The sequence below is a fragment of the Aedes aegypti genome, chromosome 3 (assembly GCF_002204515.2).
Source record: "Aedes aegypti strain LVP_AGWG chromosome 3, AaegL5.0 Primary Assembly, whole genome shotgun sequence".
NCBI lineage: Eukaryota > Metazoa > Arthropoda > Insecta > Diptera > Culicidae > Aedes > Aedes aegypti.
This window is the reverse complement of record NC_035109.1, coordinates 342939715-342964276: the sequence shown is the minus strand read 5'-3', so window position 1 is coordinate 342964276 and position 24562 is coordinate 342939715. Positions and strand designations below refer to the sequence as shown.

General features: G+C 36.7%; 1 protein-coding gene across 5 annotated transcripts in view; it reads left to right on the top strand.

Annotated features, from left to right (window-relative positions):
* The window catches only part of LOC5579118 (sodium-dependent neutral amino acid transporter B(0)AT3), a 106458-nt gene that overhangs the window by 20044 nt on the left and 61852 nt on the right, over positions 1 to 24562 (top strand). For all 5 annotated transcript variants that reach the window (XR_002502489.1, XR_002502490.1, XM_021854025.1 and 2 more), the window contains exons 2-3: positions 10150 to 10363; positions 20679 to 21142. Coding sequence is in view for 3 of the 5 variants with exons in the window: in XM_021854025.1 (XP_021709717.1) it covers positions 20857 to 21142 (286 nt within the window). In the remaining 2 variants the exon portion in view is untranslated. The remainder of the gene's footprint in view (positions 1 to 10149; positions 10364 to 20678; positions 21143 to 24562) is intronic.

Genomic DNA, 24562 nt, shown 5'->3' with positions numbered 1-24562 from the left:
TCCGTTCAAAAAATTGAACTGGAACGCGAACTGAACGCGTTCAAATGCATCACTGCCTGAGTTACCTCAGGGATGTCAAAAATCCTTGTTTGCGGATGACACAGGCCTCTCCGCCAAAGGACGAAGCCTGCGTATCATCTGTAGTCGATTGCAAAAAAGTTTGGATACCTTTTCTTCATACTTGCAAAAATGGAAGATTTCTCCTAATGCTTCCAAAACTCAACTAACAATATTCCCACATAAACCAAAAGCTCTTTATTTGAAACCTTCAAGTAGACATGTTGTCACGATGGGAGGGGTTCCAAAATTGGTCAGATGAAGTTAAGTATCTAGGGTTCATGCTAGATAAGAATTTAACTTTCAAAAATCACATTGAGGGCATTCAAGCCAAATGTAATAAATAATGTAAACTTTGTCTCAAGAACAAGCTTTCGATATTCAAATAAATTATCAGGCCAGCCATGTTGTATGCTGTTGGCATAGTAAGCTCTCAGTTAATAACTGTGGAAGTGCTCATAAGAACACTAAGCTGAGAAGCAGGCTCTGTCCCAGTGGGGACGTAACGCCAGAAAAAAAGAAGAAGAATGTTGTATGCTGTACCAATATGGACTAGCTGTTGTAATACCAGGAAGAAAGCTCTGCAAAGAATTCAAAATAAAATTTTGAAAATGATTCTGAGGCTTTCTCGCTGGTATAGTACCAATGAGTTACATAGAATATCCAATGTTGAAACATTGGAACAAATGTCAAATAAAATAATTAATAATTTCAGGCAAAAATCATTGCAATCTTCTATTGCCACGATCAATGCGTTATATGTTTAGGTTAAGTTAGGTTAAGTGAATTAAAAACTTTTTTTCTCTCTTATAAGCAGGTGAAATCAACTCACCAGTAAAAAATCTGAACTGCTACGGCAAATGAAATGTAATATGTTGTTAACAAAATGTTAATAAAATCTTAAATTTGTTTTACCAAATTAGGATGATAATGTTGTCTAATAACACAGAACACCTTGATATAAGAATTGAATGGAATGTTTGGAATGATACTAATAAAAAATAAAAAAAAACGAATGATTTCTTAGTTCAAATGAACGGGTTGATCATATAAAACGAAACTTATTTTAAGTAAGTGAAATTTTTTAGTTCATAAGTTTAAGGATGATTTGGATGACCATGTATAAATAACTTATGTTTTTGAAGCTCTCAGATATGCTAGAGATGGTACTGATAATATATAACATAATTTATTGCGCACCAGCTGTAGTAGACTCTGTAGGTCATGCAAACCTTACCGTCAGAGTGGCTTGACCTGAATAGCCGTTGCTTTTCGGGTTGGAAAACATCTAGACCATAAAGTATATTATTTTACCACGAGTACAAAATTGGGCAATATGCAAATAGCGCTCTTCACTTATTATTGGAAGTACAAGTAAAAAAAAGATGATCTTGAAACGGTTGGTTTGATGAGGAGTGCCAAAAGGTGACAAATGAGAAGAATGTTGCCAGAAGCCGGATGTTAGTGTCAGGTACCCGGAAGAATAGAAAGCGATACAAGGTAGCGAGAGCAGCCAAGAAAAGAATTTACCACAGAAAGAAAAGTAGTATGAAGCGCAGAACAGCATGGGTCAAAATGATATGCGGAGATTTTACGAAGCTGTCAATGGTGTGCGGAGAAAAACAATGTGCAATAACCGTGAAGGTAACTTGCTGGCAGACAAAACCATGGTGGCTGCCAGATGGAACTTTGAGCGTTTGTTGAACGAGGAAAACTTTAACGCGTCTGAGAACAGATGGGTATCAGCGACGATGAACAAGCTGTGGAGCCCTCGACGCTAGATGAGGTTAAAAAGGCAATCAGAGAGTTGAAGAACAGTATGGCTGTTTGAAAAGACGTGCTCCTAGCCGAACTGTTCAAGCAAGGTAGTCAGCAGCTGTACGAAATACTGCACCGTACTCTGCTAAGGGTATGGGAGGAAGAAGAAATACCTGTTAGCTCGAGGGTCTCATCTTCCCTCTGTATAAAAAGGGACACAGAGTAGAGTGCGTCAATAACCGATGAATAATGCTTCTAAATTCGGTGTACAAAGAGTTCAACAGGTTGAGGCCGTTAGAGGCCCTAGTAGCACATATGTTATAATAGAGGCAGAATAACTCTTATATAACCAGATCATATAAGAGTTATTCTGCCTCAATTATAACATGAGTGCTACTCGGGGGAGTCCTTCGTTGGCGAATACTAAACTAGTTTCCGTGAGTTCCGATCAAAAACAGTTCAAATGTTTACCTTGTGACAAATCCTTGATAAGTTCCGGGAATACAACTTGCAGACTCATCATCAGTTTATTGATTTCAAGGTGGCGTACGATTCAATGAAGAGAAATGAGTTATACCAGATAATGATAGAACATGGTTTTCCGACGAAATTGATTAGACTGATTCGTGCAGCGTATGATGGAAGCGAAATCAAGTGTGCGAGTTGCGAATGAAATTTCGACCTCCTTCGTAACCTTAGACGGATTGAAGCAAGGAGATGCGCTATCGAACCTTTTGTTCGACATTACTCTCGAAGGAGCTATTAGGAGAGCAGCCGTGCGAAGAAGCAGTACCATCGTCACGCAGTCACATATGCTCCTAGGTTTTGCAGACGATATCGATATTTTAGGAATCGACCGTCGTGCCATGGAAGAGGCATACGTTCCTTTTAAAACGGAGATTGCGAGGATTGGACTTACCACTAATGCCACCAAAACAAAGCACATGAACTCTTGCCGGTAGACAGCGTGGCCCCAATCATGATATTGGTAGTGAAGCGTTGCTGTATAGCGAACGATTTTAAGCAATGGAAGAATTTGTTTACCTTGGTATTTTAGTGACGTGCGATAATGATGTTTTCCGCGAGGTCTTGTAGCTGCGAATAGAGCTTTTTACGGGCTCGGTAGCCAGCTGAGGTCCCGTAGCCTGCAGACGAAGACAAAATTCGCGTTATACAGGACACTGATCTTTCCGGTTGCTCTATACGGCCATGAAGTCTGAATATCAAAAGAGGTGGACCGAAAACCCAAGCAACCAAGAGTTCGGATTTCACTTGGGCGGCTAACTCAAACGTTCACTTCTAGTTGATTTTGAGTTGAAATGAAACTATATTGCTGAATAAGAGAACATAAGGGATACCAACAGCACTTGATTCTCCAAAACGGTAACTTATGCACTTATAAACTACTTCGAGTCGAACTTTTTCCCTACTTTGTGGTAAACATCATTCTATTTAAGCAACTCAAATGAACCTAACAGAAGTTCGGTTAACTACTTAAAAACGAGAGCTGTTGAAGCCAAAACATGCCCTTTTATCTAAACTGTTGGTTGCTGGGTAAACGTTCGGGGTTTTGGAGCGTAAGGTGCTGCGAACAATACTCGGCGGTAAACAAGAAAATGGTATCTGGCGGCGCCGCATGAATCATCAATTGTAGGGTTCAGAACTACTTGGCACTTCCATGATTTACTTTGGCATGGGAGATTTTTGTCGGTCGAATTATCTGAAACTTTGCTATGAGAAGCAAATCAATACTACGCATATTGTGGCCAAATATGAGCTCAGTAGCTTTCAAAAACCCCTAGCACGACCAACCAAGGTAAACATCAGTCCGGCCCTCGGCCACACGATTTTTTCGACCAAATTGTATCGGTAGCCTAAATTATAAGATAAATTTTGACTTTAGTTCATAGAATACATAGATATACAACAGAGCGTTCATTTGAGGTAAACATTTCTTCTATAGGTCTATTACTGCGGACGCACCAATCATTTATGTTATAAAATGAGACAAAAAGGTTGGGCTGCCCTGACTTAAGGGCACTTAAAGTTCAGGGTGACTGGAAGCGATTGGCTCAGGACCGGATCCAGTGGAGGAGAATTAACCATTCGGCGTAGATTCAATGTAGCGAATTGTAGCCCAGCTTGTATCAAGTAATCTTGTAAAAAAAAAACTATGCTGGAAAACAGTAGAGACGTAACTTTGGAAAGGAGTAGATGAAAAACCAAATTTAGTACTATACCATTTAATTCCACTAGAGTTTGTATCCTTTGACAGATACGCGTTTTTCGACCTCAACTGTAAGCCCGTCTTCAGGCCTTACAGTTGAGGTCGAAATACGCGTATCTGTCAGAGAATACAAACTCTAGTGGAATTAAACGGTATAGTACTAAATTCGGATTTTCATCGACTTATAGGTATTCCACTAAACAGCTCAAAGATTTATCATCATTGGAAAGAAGATCACATGTGAGTCTGGAACACAGTTTACAAGTTCACGATGCAATTTCGCATGTAGGCCACATTTTTGCCTAATCACAAAAACGACAAATGTGTCACAATTCATCAATCGATATTGGAAAAATATCCTTTTTCCCTCTCTGTTTCACGTTCTACAATCTACACACATCCGCATTTCAACACAGCTTTCGGCGCGATACTCTCAACCAATGAAAAGGAAATAAATAGAACATTTGTAGCCACGACATGGTTTGACCGATATAGAGTCAAAAAAGTGCGCGGCATTTCTTGGATCTATATTTAGGTGGAAATAAAACATTTTCCACCACGCTTGGACATTTGCCATCTATGTACTTACGTAGAAGAACTACGTACAACTGCAACTAGGAAAAAAAACACGTCGCCACACTTATCGAATATTCCAATTATATTTTTTCACTGGACGTCTGTTTTTTTTTTTTGCTATTGCAATCTGCACTTGAATCTGCGTCGTAAACCGAAGTTGTACAGGAGTGTCGTCTTGTTAAGATTGCAAGTTATATCGCGAAAACCATCGAAGCAGCATAAATCTATGAAACTTAAGAAACTTTCAAACTCAACAAAAAAAATCACATAGAAAGGCACGGAACGATCCATTACACGGAATCCTTTGCGGAATTATGCGTCCTTGAGGCGTTTGAGAATGAAAAAAAAAATCCTTCCAGCTATTGTCTTCTGCCTGTCTGATGTTGTGCTTGGCATCGTTTGCCTCTCCAGAACTTGTTCTTTTACACAAAAGCAAACAATCGCGTTTGTCCGTCGTCATCGTCATCAACATCACGTTTCTTGTGCCCTACTCTCTCGAGGGGTTGGACGGTCGTCTTACTTGGCTCTCCAGGAGATCCTTTCAGCTCGGCTCACTGTAGTTATGCATGTAGTTATGTACAATGTTTGTCTGAAGGATCTGTGTGCCAAAAAACAGCCGTTGACGATGATTATTACGGATAGAAATATTGGCAAATTAGGTTAGAAAAAAAGAGTGAAATGCGCCGTATGTTGATCATGGCTCAGATTTGCGTTAAGGAGCAAGGAAAGCTAGTCAGAAATGCTCTCATTATGCATATGCTTTCGAAGATTGATCACAATTTGTTATAGCAAAAATGTTGTAGCATGTTATAGCAAGCCTACCCGAGCAGGAATAAATAACTCGCGCCTATCTGTGCATACCATATTATGGTCTCATACCATAATTAGGTATCCTAGACATTATTATGGATTCCATACCATTGCCCGGAATACCATTACCCGGAATGCAATTTACTGGAAGACCATTAACCGGAATGTACCATTACCCGGAAAAACCATTTACCGGAATGCACCATTACCCGGAAAGCCAAATCTTCCATTTCCGACTACCTTTATTAGTACATTTGTATACAATTTTTATTCTCTTTCATTGATGCTCAGCACAAATTATGTCACGCTAACCATGGACATTCTCGACTCCCTCGGTATCCATAAACACTTCTTCAAAAGACATCTCCAAACAGCTATGGACCAAATATGTTGTTCTTTTTGCCGGCGTTACCACACAACTAGGACAAAACCTGGTTTTCAGCTATTCTAGGAACATTTCTACAGTTAATAGCTGAGAGTCGTTTTTCATTCGTTCATAGTTTGACAAGTATGTAAGTACTTTAGCTCCAAAACGTCGCCAAATTTGCCAACCAGAAATAATTTTGAACTGGTGGTATTTAATTCTGCCAACCTCAGCTTGGTCTTTCTTAATAGCTGCATTTTGCCGCAACGTAGGCCTTGAGCTATAAACGAATATTACGATACCAAAATTTGATTGAATATGTCAATTTTTGGCGATTTAATTAGGAAAGAAACGCCTGAATAGATCGGAAAGCTATGTATTAAAATTTAAACTAGAAAACTAAACATTTCAGGCAAGGTTAAAAAGAATGAAAGGCATTATTTTTGTAAGGCTGATACAAATATTAACATTATTTTTTTCCGTGTCCAAGACTACTTGGGAGGTACGAGGGTGGTATAAAAATATATAAGGAACGAAAAAAAAAATAAAATGAAAAAAATAAGTTATTTTTAAAGTTTGAATTTGAACATTAATTGTTGAACTTTTTTCATTCGTCCTCTGGATCGCCATTTTTCCTAATTGACTGATTGAAGGGGGGGTGGTCAATAAAAGAAAATTAATATTTGTGTCAGCCTTATACATATTTGATGCCAAATATTAACCAGGTCAGTATAAATAAATAAAACGTCTTACAAATAAGGTAGGGTGCATTTGAGTAAATGGGACATCTCAGCATTTAAAAATGTTTTGAGTTATGATGGTTTTCTTATTCCCTTAAATTAAAAAAGTTTAGAACCCTATTGTAATATTGTATCAAAATATAAAAAAAAAACACTTATCTTGCGAGGAAGTGACATATAACAGTACAATTCACTTTTCAGCTTTATGGTTTAAGGAAAGCTAAAAAAATTAAGACGAAAGCTAAGAGCGTCTTGGTGATTAAAAGTAGGGACACTATTCGCCATTGTTACGTCCGCCTTCAGATTCCGAAATATTGAACCTCAATAGATTTCCTCAACACTTTTCCTTTGAATTTGCTTGATTGTGCTACTTGTCTGTACCCAGAATTCAATTCCAGGATAATACACTAGAAAGAACAATAAGCAATAAGGTGATGTTGGTCATTTCCGACTAAACACATTTTGCCAAAATTGCCAAGATCGGTGGAACTCAAAAGAACCGCCAAAGTAAAGTTAAATAGTTGTAGCCAAATTTCGCCAGTTCATCCATTACGAGCTGAAAAGATTAGTTGAAAGAACAGCTTATTTTTAAAAGAAGGGTGAATCATCTATGAAATGCAAATATATGAAGATGGTGCATATTGACATGATCAAGTATGAAGATATCTTAGACTCCTCTTCGATGCTTATGTATTTTGAAAGAAGAACCTCCCCTGTCCATTATCGTTGGTGGGCATTTTAAATATTTTTCAGTCAACATATTGACCGGAATTACCGTAAAACGATTGAAAGGACGATAATGAAAAAAGTCAAGAAATGGAGATATAATCTTCCGGTAAATGTTCCTTCCGAGTTTTCCGATAAATGGCCCATTCCGGTAAATGGTTTTCCGGTAAATGGTCTTCCGGTAAATTGCATTCCGGTAAATTGCAATCCGGGTAATGTCGGAGAACCGCGGATATTTCAGGATCCTGACCATTTAGAAGCCTGGCGTGTTTGGGAAAGTTGTTCAGTAAGTTAAGGACTATCACTGTACGAGCTAGTTGATTCAAAATTTTGCCACTAGGATGCGCTAGTGAGCATAAGACTTTTTTTTTGCAGATACTTCAGGATTCCAAACTTTGAAAAAGATGGCACTTTTGGCAAAGTTGTTCAGTAGCTCAAAAGCTATCATTATTTTAGCCAACCTCGAACTTCAAGGATTAAACAAAGAAAGCATTTGAGTTACTGAAAAACTTTGCCGAAGATGACATCTTACTGAGAGGTCGGGCTCCTAAGGTATTAGTAAAACAAAATTTTCATGCTTACTGGCATCACCTGGTGGCATTTTGCCAAAATTGCCAAGATCGGTGGAACTCAAAAGAACCGCCAAAGTAAAGTTAAATAGTTGTAGCCAAATTTCGCCAGTTCAGCCATTACGAGCTGAAAAGATTAGTTGAAAGAACAGCTTATTTTTAAAAGAAGGGTGAATCATCTATGAAATGCAAATATATGAAGATGGTGCATATTGACATGATCAAGTATGAAGATATCTTAGACTCCTCTTCGATGCTTATGTATTTTGAAAGAAGAACCTCCCCTGTCCATTATCGTTAGTGGGCATTTTAAATATTTTTCAGTCAACATATTGACCGGAATTACCGTAAAACGATTGAAAGGACGATAATGAAAAAAGTCAAGAAATGGAGATATAATCTTCCGGTAAATGTTCCTTCCGAGTTTTCCGATAAATGGCCCATTCCGGTAAATGGTTTTCCGGTAAATGGTCTTCCGGTAAATTGCATTCCGGTAAATTGCAATCCGGGTAATGTCGGAGAACCGCGGATATTTCAGGATCCTGACCATTTAGAAGCCTGGCGTGTTTGGGAAAGTTGTTCAGTAAGTTAAGGACTATCACTGTACGAGCTAGTTGATTCAAAATTTTGCCACTAGGATGCGCTAGTGAGCATAAGACTTTTTTTTTGCAGATACTTCAGGCTCCCAAACTTTGAGAAAGATGGCATTTTTGGCAAAGTTGTTCAGTAGCTCTAAAGCTATCATTATTTTAGCCAACCTCGAACTTCAAGGATTAAACAAAGAAAGCATTTGAGTTACTGAAAAACTTTGCCGAAGATGACATCTTACTGAGAGGTCGGGCTCCTAAGGTATTAGTAAAACAAAATTTTCATGCTTACTGGCATCACCTGGTGGCAAAATTTAGAACCAACTAGCACGAACAATGATAGTTGTTGAATTACTGAACAACTTTGCCGAAGACGCCATCTTTCGAAATGGCCAGACTCCTGGGATATTCACAAAACCAAGGGTTCGGGGATATAGAATTCGAGGTGGTAAAATCGTTTTTATACAGCATTCAAATTAAATCATACGAACACAAATACAAAGTAACGGAATAATGGGGCCTTCCTTAGCCTAGTGGTAACATTCGCAGCTACAAAGAATTGCCATGCTGTAGGTTCGATTCTCGGTAATGGAAATTTGCTTGATTTCCTTGGGCATAGAGTATCATCCTACCTGCCGCACGATGTACAAATGCAACGATGACAACTTCCGCAATGAAAGCTTTCGGTTGGAGCTACCTGTCGTTTAAGTTGTATAATCTTTAAATTTAAATTTAATTTGGATCCATATGATTCAGCTTAAAAGACTATTTTATTTTAAAGTAGATGTAGCAGCTATAGTGGTTTCCTATTTTGCCATTAATAATACTAAAATTTCAAATAGTTTTTTGTTGTAGTAACGCATCAAAAATATCTCAACATTATATCATTGTAAAATATTCAAAACTATAAACATTTAGAAAAGCGATATATGCCCAAATATAGAATGATTAAGACCATAACTGCTACACTTTCACTATACATACCTCATTACCACAGTATTCTTTCACCAACAACCAAATCCAGTAAAGTATGTAAGAATATCGATTGTTGAAAACGAAATAAAAAGGTCAAATTTCAACCGGGATCGAATCTCGCGTTGACCCCATTTGCAACATTAGACCATTATAACCATCATCATCCTCATCAATGTATCGATGTTGTTTGGGGATGGAAAACTGTTCTGCGCATTTTGAGGTTAACCGTAAATTCGATTCGAAAACCACATTGTCTTGTTTCCGTTGCCAGCCAACCTCATCCTGCTCCTTTCAAAAGTTACTGTAACAGAAAGGGGTATTCCATGTTAACAGTGGGTGGATATTTTACATGGGATGGCGAAAAGCGGTTTGGCTCTTCATCATGCTGCCAAGGACAAACGAAGCTCGGATTTTCGTCATTGTCATCGCTACCATCATTACTGTCTATCGCATAGCGAGTCAGAATTCCTTAACTGCTAGCTTTCGCAAAGACGTCTGAAGTGAACGGATGGAAAATACGTCCTTTCAGTTGAATGTCTCTGGGTTTTCCAGCTACGACGATGATGGGTTGAAAGGATCTAAAGAAAATCAGTGACCCAGTTATTTTCGGACTACCAAATGTATACGCAACTGCCTGTAGCCTCGAGTGCCATCCTATGGACGCACTAAACACACTACGAAGAAGATGTTACGCGAATAAACGAGTGTTTAGATTGCAAGATTGTGATTTGTGAGTTTGTCTCCGTTTTATTTCGAGCAGCATGTGAAATATTCAACACGCGAGCAGCTGGTTTAATCGATAGTTTGGTGAACTTTTGAGAAGAAGGTGAAGTTCAAGAAGTGATCGAAGCTCTAATTGGAAAAGTTGCAGAATCTGCGGAAAACGTCGAAGGAAACAACAGAAGCTGCTACCCGACAACCACTTGCCCGCCACTCTGGATAGTACCGTTCCTTTTCCGATCGGCACGTGACAGGTAAGAAATCCGCCTTCCCGGCGGCAAAACTGTCAACTCATTTAATCTCTTTTCCGTGATTGGCATCCAATCTTCGCTTCTATGGAACCGGTAGAAACTTTTGAATTTGCACTCGACTCCCGCGGTGAGACTCGTTGGTGGGTGAATTTTAAAGAGAACTGAAGAAAGTTAATCCATAACTGGGTTTTGCAGTGAAGAATTATGAAATTATTTTGAAAATTAGATTCTGCTATAAATCAATGCATTCATGTTTCGCGTTAAAATCGCGAAAGTGTTTCGTGTTAAAATCAATAAATTTGCTTTCAGTACTGATATGTAGATAAATTACTCCTTATCCAATGTTCCATGTTATTCAAACTTTTTTTTAAATAGATCAAACAACGTAGGGAAAATCTTCGACTTCTAAATTTTTTAAGCTAATCTTCGCTCTTACGAAATTTTATGAATGATTCATAAATTTTTGAGTCGTTTGGTTTTATTTACAGTTTTAGTAGATTTCTGAAATTGTACCTAGAGAATTCGATTGAGCACAAAAAAGAGAAAGAGGTGTAATTCTAACATTGCAAATATATCAACTCTTTGAAATTGTACCCATTTTAGTGAGCTGAATTACAAATCCGAACTTCATGTTCTCACCGTTTCTTGTTGATTTATGTATTTATTGAGAAAGTAAAATCCACTCATTGTAGAATTCTAACCAACAATATTCATGAACATTTTCGGTGCGATTTTTTCACTCTTACACTTGAGTACCCTTGAACACACAATTTGCGCAACAGTGAGATTGGGATGTCTCCCCATAATGCAAACACTGGATAATAGGTGGTGGTGGTAAAGTGTTTGTGCGTCAACAGTAGAAGATCTCCCACGAGGCGTCCTTCCTGGAAAAAAAAAAGTTGGAATAGACGGTCTCGAGGGATCATCATCATTTCTTCCTTGTTGTCTGAACACGCCAGTTTTTCCTCTGAATGGGTTAGTCCGTTTCGCATCAATATTTCTCTAGGACCATGTTGAAGCATGTGGGGAATGGGAGGATATACTAGAGTAGGAATCAGTAATGAAACATTCAATGTGGATTTGGTTGTCACGCTTCTTCTTCTTCTTTCTGGCGTTACGTCCCCACTGGGACAGAGCCTGCTTCTCAGATTAGTGTTCTTATGAGCACTTCCACAGTTATTAACTGAGAGCTTACTATGCCAATGACCATTTTTGCATGTGTATATCGTGTGGCAGATACGAAGATACTCTATGCCCTGGGAAGTCGAGAAAATTTCCAACCCGAAAAGATCCTCGACCGGTGGGATTCGAACCCACGACCCTCAGCTTGGTCTTGCTGAATAGCTGCGCGTTTACCGCTACGGCTATCTGGGCCCCTTGTCACGCATAATAGCCCATTTCCCCCGTACCATTTGTATATCGATGTAAGTAACAAGTTGATAGTGCTTGATTTAATTGTATCATGCAATTCATCACAACTAAATAACAAAAATAGGAATTGAATTGACAAAATTCCGAAAGAACTTTCATTGCAGAACTTCTTGAGAGATAACTTCCCTAAGAAAAATGCTAGATACAGAAGACACACAGTTACACAGATATTGTACGATATTTAAAAAAAAGGAAACACATTTCAACTTCAAAACTATATGGATGTAAAATTTAAGTATTCAGACGAACCAAAATAATCTGGTGTTCTCATCGGCACGTAAAAAATATCACGCGATATTTATTTTATTATCATTTGGTTTTCTGTGAACATACAACACAGTGCTACCTAAAGTTAACTATAAAAATACTTAACCCATACAATCCAACTTTTTTTTTTTGATCATTTAGTAATTATGATAACAGTCAGAAACAAAGCACTCTACTCATTGAGAATTAATTTTTAATGAGTTTTCAACCTACTCGATTGAAAAATCAAATGGTATTGTATTGGATGTCCGTAAAAATTTTTTCATTAGTATTGACGTGAACCTCTTAGTACAAAAAATAAATAATTTTAACAATAATTCTGGTCATTTCAATTTTTTATTGTCTTATCCTGCCGTGAATCGCATGTCAGTCCCATATTTAAAAAGTAGGCATTGAGAAAATGGCCTGTGAAGTTTCTGAACTCGTTTTCCATACGAATATTCAAAAAATTCCAGAGAATTGGAACATGTTCATGTTTTAATGAAACTTTTACAATTTGCTTTTCATTCCGGTATCTTTCCGAGAAAAATATATAGATTGTTTTTTGTGTGACATGGTGCGGAAATCTGTAGTGGGACTGATATGCGATTACATTTCATTACGGGACAATTTGACTTGCTGTTTTTTTCCGAATTTTTCTAAATCATAATATCTTATTAGTGCAGTTGAAAAAGCATTGGAAAATATGTTGAAACCTGAACTCAACTCAATGTTGTCCAAAATTCAGATGGGACTGACTTGCGATTCACGGCAGTATACCAAACGTTTAATTATGTGCTTTAAGTTCAACAATTTGACGTAACTGTACAAATAAATGTTCAATTAAGCTTTTTTCATGCTATATGGTTTTGAAATTTCGAAGTTTACAAGTACATGATGAAACACAAATTAACAAATTTAAATTAAAACTGTGAAAAGAAACCACGTGTTCTGGTGGGGATCAAACCTACGACTCCCTATTCGCTAGATGGGCGCTTCAACCTACAAGCTGTGGATTTTGAGAGACCCAGACGCTCGAAAGCGAACTGAACTCGATTACCTAAAAGCACATGGTATTGGTATCATCAGTTCGCAGTCTAAGCTTCGTTCGGATGTATGAAAGATATATTTAACTCATACATTCAATGTGTCAAAGGTACAACTTATACACCCGAAGAAAGTTTAGACGCAAAAAAAATGTTCGCATATGTTCTTCGAAAATTATGAACAATTATGAACAACCTATTACCCATCTAAAAAGTAAATTCGACCAAACGTCCATTCCGTCGATCGTACCGCTTATTAACAAATGGAGGAATTCCACGCTTGAGCTTGATTGGTCGCCCGTGGTTGCTACTCCAATGCACAGTGGTCCAGGAATCAGTTTAACGTGGAGAGATGCATTATGAGCTTTAGAATGAAACATTAGACGAAAACGGTCTTACACAAAGTTGTTTGTATTAGTTAAGTCCTTTGTTTGGTGTTATTAAAAATTAGGGTGGTCTAAGTTTTCATAGAAATTGTGTAACTAACTTTCTTATTTGTAGAAATTACATGCTTCAGCAAAGTAGTAGACCATTAAATTTTAAGCAACTTTGCCAAAAAAAGTTTCCTTGTATCTCTTAAATTGACCGATTCAGAGCTTTTTTCCTACGGTGACATGGGGTGGTTCGAACAAAACTGGTTTTCTGGCTCTAGCGTTTTCAATTCAAATATCTTTTCAAAGTAGTCTATGGAACACTTTTAAAGCTTTAAAAAAATCGTAATTTGGTGAGTGTAAAAACTCGCTATCTCCTTCCGTTTGGGAGTTATTATGGTTTTTCTCACAAAAACATGCCTATTTTGATTGTGAACATCTCTGATTGGGGCAAACATAAAAAATATCTCTTGACGGCATTCAAATGAGAAAATAAAATTGTAAAGTACAGTAATACCTCGATATAACGTAACTCGATTTTTATTTTCGTTACGTTATACTGAGGTTACGTTATATCGAAGCTATTTATTTTTTTCTAAATTTCGTTACATATATATTATTGAACTAGCAGGCATTTTAAGTTTATCTTACATATTTTTTTGAAATATTTTTCCGTGTGTATTTTTTTTTTATTTTTCTATTTGTTTTATTTTTTGTTTTTACCTTTTTATTGCAGTAATCCCTAACGAAATGTATTCAGGAAAAAGCTTTGGAGGAATCCTTGAGCACTCGGAGAAACTATAAAAGAAATTTATAAATGAGATCTATCAGATATCTTTAAAAATGTTAATTTTAAGCAATCCATGAACATTTCTAGCAAGCAGCTATGGAATTTCGAGAATTTTGTTATGAGGAACTCGTGGTAAAACTCCTATAGCAAATCTTTTTGTAATTTCTGGACATAATTTTAGAATTTGTTTTTTTTTTCTGAATTTATGAAGAAATTACTAGAAAACTATCAAAAACAATAACTATTTCGAGTAATTTTTCATGCAAAAATTTCTGAACGAATACGTTGTGGAATAACCGGTAGAATTTCAGGAGAATTTTCTGGGGGATCTCAGGAGGAGGATGCTCATTTTTTGAAATCCCTGAATATATTTTTGCAATTAAAAACAGCCATAGAAAAATTTCTGGACTTATCGTATTAAAGAATTACTTGAAGAACCCAATGAAAAAGAATCATTGAAATCATTTTTTAGAAATTCGTGATGGAATCAATGAAAGATTTCATTTCACAAAGAATGAAGAACCTAAAGTAGTATAATATATAATATAATATAATATAATATAATATAATATAATGTAATATAATATAATATAATATAATATAATATAATATAATATAATATAATATAATATAATATAATATAATATAATATAATATAATATAATCTATATAAATAAAAATGGAGTGGTGTTTGTATGTCACGAAATGGCTTCCGAACGGGTCAACGGATTTGAATGATAATTGTTCCGTTTTGATTGGCAAGGGTTCCGACATGTTTGTGCGCATAAAAATCCCAGGATATTCAACGGAAAAGTCGGAAAACGAGCGTGAAAGGAACTGTCATTCTGTATGGGACGAGGGACGGACCTGGTGTAGTGGTTAGAACACTCGCCTCTCACGCCGAGGACCTGGGATCGAATCCCATCCCCGACATAGTCACTTATGACGTAAAAAGTTATAGTGACGACTTCCTTCGGAAGGGAAGTAAAGCCGTTGGTCCCGAGATGAACTAGCCTAGGGCTAAAAATCTCGTTAATAAAGTCAAAATCAAAACCAATCTGTATGGGACATTTCATAGCGTTTTTCAATAGCCTACTTGATGGCAAGACGAAGTTTGCCGGGACCACTAGTACAATATAATATAATATAATATAATATAATATAATATAATATAATATAATATAATATAATATAATATAATATAATATAATATAATATAATATAATATAATATAATATAATATAATATAATATAATATAATATAATATAATATAATATAATGGTTTCTGCATAAATATTTGTAGAAAGTTCTGAAGAAAAAAATCATAATGAAATTGCTGGAGAAATGCCAAGAAAATTGTTCTTCAGGTTTTTGGATGAATACCTGTACGGTGTTTTGGAATAATTTGTAGAGCATTCCAAGAATTACAACTGAATTGTTCTCTAGAAGGGCCGCTGGAGAAATTCAAAATAATTGAATTTAAAATTCCTAGTATCCAAAATTCCTTAGAAACAGTTTTTGGAGATATTCTGGAGAAATTCCTGAAGGGATATTTGAACCATTTCTTGGTAAAATTGAATGCGAACTTTCTGAAATTCCTCAAGGACTTCTTAAGACAGGAATCCGTTAAGTCAACATGATGAAATTTTCCTAGAAACTCTCAGAGAAATCTCTGAAATTGCTTTAAAAAAAACTGGTGGAATCCCAGGCAGCATTTCTGAAGAACATCTTAGAAGTTTTAAACATGAATATCAGGAGGGTTAACTTATGGAATTTCTGGAATTTCCCTGTCGGAATTATTTTAAGAATATGTTTGAAGTTTCATACATGAATACCAGGACAGTTTAAGATAAGCCCATGGAGCAATTATTGACGGAATCTCTGGAGGCATGCCCAGAATTCGTGGAGAAATTTCGATATCGATTTATGACTGTATTCAGTGATAGTAAACGCTTGAATTGCTTTGATTTAGTATTGGTTGGTGTTTGACTCTTAAAAAATGTTTATAGCAGTTCATAATCCATGTTTTTAATAAAAATTGGAAAAAAATAATGGAATCCAAAAAAGTTGCGTTATATTGAGGTTAAAATAACGTTATATCGAGTTACGTTATAAAGAGGTAACATTATATCGAGGTTACGTTATATCGAGCTTACGTTATATCGAGGTATGACTGTATATAAAAAATAACGGACGTGTTATTTTTGTATTTCTAACAAAATATCTAGAAAAACAAATAATTTTTATCACAAAAACTCCAATAACTTTTGAACTAAAATAGATATCATCAATATTTTTGCTTGAAAATTTCAGTTCTAAAAGTCGTTCATAGACGACTTTGACGAGAAATCAGAAGTACGAAAGATAGGGCTTCAAAAAATTTTTATCATATGTATTTTTCTTTCCGCGTAAAACTGCTTTCTGGACCATAGTGCAGTGTCGCCAGATCAGCTGCAATTACACAAGGAACCAATCGAATGAATGTTTGGGATTTAAAGACACCCTCAATGTATAAGTGCTGGTGATCTTCTATTTTCTAAGCAACAATGACGCTTGCCACGTCAGGATGCTGGCCAATGAGGGGAAGGGGAAGTAGTTGATGCTGCGTTAAAACGGCTCCCACAGTAGACCGTATATACCAATGTGTCTACGCGAGTTCATGCGGGAAGGTGTATGGCTGGTATGTTTTTTTTATGGCGTTAAGGCCTGCTGTTTGGTTAGCAGACTGCTGGAATGATGGAAAAATGGAAGCGTAGCAAATGCTATGAATGAATAGATCAACTGTGATTGATTAAGAAAGGAAAGATACAACTACAAAGTGCGAGGAAAGGGACGGGCCTGGAATTAAACCCATGACCTTCTGATTATGAAGCAGAAGCGGTAGACTACCAAACCCGTCTATTACAAATGGAGAAATTCCACGTGCTATGAACTAAAAAAAAATCTGGTTAAGAATTCATCAAACATCATGTTTTGGTAGAACAACGAATATATCCTAAATGAGACCCTCGTGGAACCTGTGTTAGTGCTCTGGAGATGCCACAGCAAATAATACCTAGTTAATTCTTCGTTTATTAACACGTTCTTTCGAATGCTTATAGACTTAGACGACGCACGGTATGTGTTGATCGTTAAATGGAAAAGTCTCCATGCAGGCCCTGGCGAAGCCTGTGCTAGGTGCTCTGAATTGATCACATTAGTTGACACGGCATCTTTTGAACATAAATTGGAAATTCGCCAGAGAAGCTTTATTGGAAGTTGTCCAAGTACTGAGAGACAAGTTCTGAAGCGTGACTGTTGATACCGACTTAACTTTTCATTATTAGGCCTTGTTCTTTCGATTTCCTGAAGATTAAGTCGTCAAGTTTACGTTATTTGGGGTCGCTGAATTTATTGCCGTTTTCTTGATGATTTGGAAAAGTATTGTGTTTAGCTATAAAAAAAGAAACGAAGAATTTTAAATAGAGACTGCAGAAATGTTCAAAATTTCGATTAAATCAATATTAAATCAGGAAATTTCTTTCACATGTTATGTTTGCTCTGCTGTGTAATTTGCCTTTCTATCTTACCCCAGTCGTTCCAACTTGTTCCGGCGTACCTTAATAGTAAAAAATGATGTTTAAAAATTTCAGTGGAACATGCTAGTTTGACTGCGTTTTTCAAAAAGGGAATGGTAAATTTTAGGTACATACAAGAATATTTTTAAAATTGTTTTTGCATTCTTATCAAACTTCTCAATTACCTTTTCATTTAATTTTCATCTTTTTTATTGTGGAAATACGAAGTACGACTTCGATTGATAATCACTCTATTCTAATTTTTGACGCTTTTGATGTACTTGTTACTGAACAATACAATAAACAGACGCTGATACGAGTCATTCTTGTGTTTGATAGCAAGAACTTTGAGGGCCCTCAATTGCCTTATGATGAGTTCCACGGCTATAAGCAAAGGCAAACTAAAAGTACCGTAAAACTAACTTTGATAGTACAAACCCACAACTTATTAAACGAAATAACGAAGTTAATCAGTTAAGTAAAATGAATGCAAAAGTAAAGAGTATTAGTATGACACTTAATGCCAAAGCTCTTTTCGTTTGAATCATGTGCATTTGAGGATTTATATGCAAATATTAAAAATTTAGAAGATTTTAGCATTTTTGAAACGCTTACAAACAATCTGTTCTACGATCACTATTTGATGAAATCATAATGAGTTCATCACTTATCCTTGACAGCCTAGTTTTAGTAGAACGGTCTCAAATCTCTTAGCGTAATCCATTTTTACAAACTGGGAATATTTTTGTAATCTGAGTCAGAAATTTCCATATAGCGTTAAACGCCTAGAGATATGCAACGCTCTATAAATGTTCCGTAATTCATTCAATTTTGTTCGATTTATACTCCGTAATCAAAGTTATCTAAAACAGAAAACCGACTTTCGATTATATGACAAATAATACATCCATTCTGAATAAATAAATCTGAATTAAAGAATCGTTGTACCTACCACACGATAAAACAGATATGCTCATCAATCACTTATGTGAAAAATAAGGTCCTTACAATTTAACACTAAATTTAGTATGCCAAATCTTCGCTAATTTTAATCGAGATTAGCACAGCCGAGTAGTTGGCAGACAAATTTCATGAGATCTCAAGAAATAGAAGCCGAGTTTCAGAAAATCGTCCTCTGTGGGCTTAAGAAAATGATCCGCTCAGCCGAGCTCGTAGCTTAGCTTAGCTTAGCTTAGACTGACTACACATATCAATGGTTGCTATTCCGTGATTGACCAAAGTCAGTGAAGATGCACAAAAAATCAACTAGAAGTTCGGCTGGGATTGGCCATAATCTTCTTCAGTGTGCATAATTCAGTGCCTCTATTCATACATGGTCAATAACGGCGCCGGCCACGTCCTTGCAGTCAGGTGGGGTTGAGGGAAGGAATGTTAGTGTGTAACCTTTGCTATTTGGAGACCGTGTTTACCTCTGCATCTCCACAAAGGTTACTGGGAGGGATGGTTGTTAATGGGGAGGATCGTTGGGTCACAGGATTCACTTTGATAAGCGATTAGACCATGATAAACGATTATTTGTTTACATGCTTAGGAATATAATATATTCAATTGACATGGAAAATTTTAAAATAGGAGTAAATAATGTCGTTACATGAAGTGACGAACCATTGAAAGTTTGTTGAACAAATAGGTAAAAGCAACATTCCTACAGCTGTTATGACGAAAGCATGTGTAACAATATCTTACTCAAATTGAAAAATATAAATCGATTGGCTGGATCATCACATAATATTCTTATGCCGACACTTACAGTGGCGAACCATTCAAAGTGTTTTGAACAAAATTAACGTTTTGCAAGTCTATACTTCTAGCACAGACAAACAGACCAAACCATTCAAAGCCTTTTTTTTATAAAAATAAAGGTAAAAGGAAGGATTTTATACATAAAAATATGAATTAGAGTTTATGCCGACACTTACAGTGCCGAACCATTCATAGTTTGTTGAATAATCATATTTATGTCCCACCGTTGTAACGATTGAATGTGCGGTCACACATATTTTATAGATTAAAAAAGCATGAGCTCACCAATTGATCCTTCATCCTTGATTGAGCAGCCACAATTTTCAGCTTTATTTGAAGCATACATACTAACTGAGAAACGCGAATATTTTTTCGCACTCGCGCCACGCGGACCGAAAACAATTGGTCTTGATTCCGTCGCTCGCCCTGCAGGAGCATGCCATGGAATCGGAAGACCACACACTACTAACCAATGATCCGCTCAGCCGAGCTCGTGCATAAAAACTAAGTTTGTAGAGAAGTTATTAAAAAAAAAAAGTACAGGAAAAAGTTTCGCTGAAACCGTCTAGGAAAAACGGTTTTTCTAACAAAACTCAAACCGGCCGCCAAAAATGATTAGCTCTAAATGACATCCTTCCTCTATACGATGCCACTCCCAAGTAACATTGGCAGCTGAATAACAGTTTATTCAGCTGTAATTGGATGTATAAAGAGCTTTTAGCTGAAGAATCTGTTATTCGGCTACCAATTTTACTTGCTATGTGTTTCAAGGGAATATCACGTGAAGAAATACCTGACAATTATAATAAAACAGGCTTTAAAGCAAACAACTTTGCAAGCTGGCGTACTAGGGAATCCACCAATTTGAGTGAACCGATCCTCCTTTATTTAAAGCATATACTAGCGATTCGTGACATACAATTGGAATTCTAACGATATGCCGATGGCATCCTGGATTGTGCAAGAATTGCTCATAGGCATGCTGAAGGACGTGCTTTATTGGTCCCTACTTGAAAAAGGGCATTTAATGTATATCATAATCCAAAAATAGCCTAGCAAATCATTTTCTCATTTATCGCTATTTCATAGTTTTTTCTTTTCTATGTCCACAGAAAACCGTGACATTGGAGCACAGAAACGGACCCACAGCAGCCACGTGGTACGCAACGGATCCACCGGCGTTAACAGAACCGTCGATCCCGTCAGAGGTCCATTCCCAACGGCAGCAACGTCCAGCTCGGATACCGCACCCCCGCCGGCGGTCCCCATTCGGCAGCACTAGTACAAACTATGACCACTAAGGTGGACGGCCCTGGTGGTCCTCGGAACAACGGTCACGAAATGGCACCGCTCAATACGCGGGCTCGGGGCGATGGCACTCACGGTGTGACCATCATGCTATCGCCACCGGATCGAAACTCAGTCGGATCTCGGGAGGGAGCTGGTCTCCCCGATGGCGATCCAGATCGGGCCGCCTGGTCCGGAAAGATGCAATTTTTCCTCAGTATTATCGGTTATTCCGTCGGGTTGGGTAACATCTGGCGGTTTCCGTACCTGTGCCAGCAAAACGGTGGAGGTAAGTCATTATTCACTCTATATGGTTGTTGTTTCGAAATTTGGGTTTGACACCATTCGCCCGTTGTAATTGAAAGCATAACTTGGCAACGTGCCATTCTTGCAGCCAGAGTTGTCCTTAATTCTGCCCTGTCAGTAAAAGCAATGCTGCTAGCGAGCTACGAGGTGGATAATGGAAAATATTTCAATTCCTCAAACACATCCTCACTTCATGGGGACTATTCCAAATAAGCAAGTAAATTTATCTAAGTCGAATTAATTGTAAATTGCTTGAGGGATACACATGCATAGCATCCATTCGTGTTGGCTCGAAGCCATCAAACGACCGAATTCGGGGAAAGCCGTCTCCCACATGCATATTGAACGATGCCGATCGTTGAACTGCCAACGCGAATTAAAATGTCAGGTTTATGTCTCATAATTGAGTAAGTGATACATAATTACAATAGTTTCTAATCGGTAGCTTCATATACGAATCTTTTGGAATTTAAGTGAGTTTTCATATTTCACAAATTTTGATACTACTATGTACAATGTACATGTACATTATACATTGTATTGAGTTTTGTATAAAAATATCAATATTTTGCCCAGGGGTTTTAAAAACAAAGTTTAAGGCCTCGTTGCCGTGCGGTTAGTGTTACCAAGCATTTAGCATCATCGAGTCAAGGGGTGTGGGTTCGATTCCCGCTTCATTCCGGAAAACTTTTCGTCAAAAATGTATTTCGACTGTGCCACTGGGCGTTGCATGCTAGTCCATTGCCTAGTGTGGTGCTTCCTTCGAAGGGCAATGGGGCAATTCGCCCACTGGAAGCATTAACGTGTCTTTCAACTGTTCGTCAGAAGACGAGTATCAAGCTTTATGACTTTTTATTCGCCCATTGTCTAGCCTTAAGATCCCAAGAAGAAAAAAGGTCGAATCGATTTGTATATGTGAAGATATTTGGGCTCTTATCCTTAGGTGACCCGTCTTACCCATCCTGACCGTACTTAATGAGTAGGGAATTTGACGTAAATGTAATTTTCGTAACGTAAATGGAATTCATGCTTTTGAAATTCTGATTGCATAATTTTTCGTAAAAATAATATCAAATAGAATACAAACAAGATTGCTTGACAAAGTCTGTATAAGCCACATGAACTTTATGCTAATTTGCCTTGGCCACGAGTTCCGTGGGAACCAGGCTTTCAGATATACAAGCGTAACTAGTGTCCTTTAAAAATGTATACCCAACTAGGCTCATGATTTGAGTTCAACTACCATTTAAAGTTAAACAAAAATTTCTTTATTTATAAGAATCACAGCATGACTTTATTATTATGTAAATTTATCGGCTTTTTTTTAACGCGGTACCTATACTCAGTAAAGTAATGAAATGACAAGATGGATAGAATAGCAAGCGAGTGACGACAGAAATGAAAAGAAGTTGAACATTTGTTTTAACAGGGCCAAACAACACAATCAAAACGAGAAATTGTTGATTAACGTCCTGGCCTTGAACGGCTAGATGTGGTAGTGTTAGTCACTACGAACACTAGACAGGCAAAAATTTGTCGTCTCGACCTGTTAACTATTGTTATTGTTCGGTGTATATAACTGTTCTATCGATCGTTGGCATATTTTCGGAGATTGATACGAAACCCGAGCAGAAGAAAATAACTTCTGAATACCAAACTAAGGTATTCCATACCAGATAATTTCCAATACTTACAACCTGAATGAGGTATGAATGAGCCCTGCATAAGAGGTAAAATACCTCAAATAATATCTCAAGCATATTCTACGAACACCAAACTGATAACTAGATCAGGTATTGTGATACCTCAATAATACTTGATGGATTTTCAAATAAAAGTGAAATTTTTCAATAGTAGTTCAATACCTTCAGCAGACCTCAATAGCTGTTTAATACCTCAATGAAGTATTTTTAATTGTTTTAAACATTTTTTACAATACCATTATAATACCAAATTGAGATATTGACAACTGAACTAGGGCTGTGCAAATATCGATATTATCGATAACATCGATATTATCGGATCGATTTTATCGATACAATATCCGATATCTCTCGGGCCGATATTTTTCGATAACGATAAAACTATTATCGATCCGATATCTGGTCCGATAATCAGAACAGCATTTATTGATTATATTAAATAAATGAAAATTATTGAACCATTTGAGATATCCGTTTGGTATGGCAAAATATCACTACAAAATTTAAATAATGAACTTCATAATACAAAAGTTGGTGTCTACAAAGCCGGAATTGATTCCAAAAAACTCTTTTGAACAATATCGGACATCGGTTCGATATCGATAATTTCAAATCCGATATATCGCCGATACCGATATTGAATCAATATGATATCGCCGATACCGATAAATCCTCAAAGTGCACAGCCCTAAACTGAACAATACCTAATTTTGGTATGATACCAAAATATGGTATGCATAAGTTATTGGGGAGTTATTTGTTCCTGCTCGGGAAGTTACGTTACTTATTGGATTTTTATCGATATGGGCTCATCTTCGACCAAGTTTTAAGTTCAAGTACTACTGAAGGTTATCCAAAACTTGCTTTGAATACAGGTCTTCAGATCTACAAGCGAAACTAATGATCTCTGGAAGGTTCATAAACAACATTTATACACTGATAAACTTATGGAAACATTTTCTGTCAAGTTTTGAGTTTAACTAACGTCAAAGTTATGCAAGAAATTCGAGCAAAGAGCAATCAAAATGCTAATCTACTGCGTGTCTTATTTAAATGATTATTGGTTACCTGGGCATATTCATTTTGAAACTTGATAGGATACATTTCAATGAGAAATTTTTAAACAACTTCAAACAATCGTTTGTTTTTAAACCTGATAGGGCATATTTTATTGAGCCTATTCGGGTATAAACGTTTTTCATAAGCATCAAAAAAGCCACTGGTTATGCATGTAGATTTGAAGTCCTAATTTGCAAAGAGTCTTGGATAACCTTAGATGGGAGTTGTACCTTAATAATAATTTGATCACTATTGTTTGATTTTACATGAGCACAGATCTCTTGGCTTAGCACAAGTTTCAATGTTGCTGGAATACAGAAGACACGCTAAACTTAAGCTTAGAAAATCGATTTACGCAATACTACGTAATAATATGTTATTTTTTTTTAGAGTTTTGTAGAATATTTTTGCAGATTTAAGCGGAAGCAACTCAAAATCAACAAAAATGCGATCTTTACAATTATACTCTTATTTTCAGCTTCTGCGTGTGGCATATTTGTTCCATGATTGATAACATTTGGTATATTATTAGGACAAATATACTGCGTACGACAGTATAATGGTCGCAAAAGAGAGTGGATTAATCATAGGTTAGAATCATCTTATTCGTTAAAAAAAAACACGCTATCTACCCAACTCAA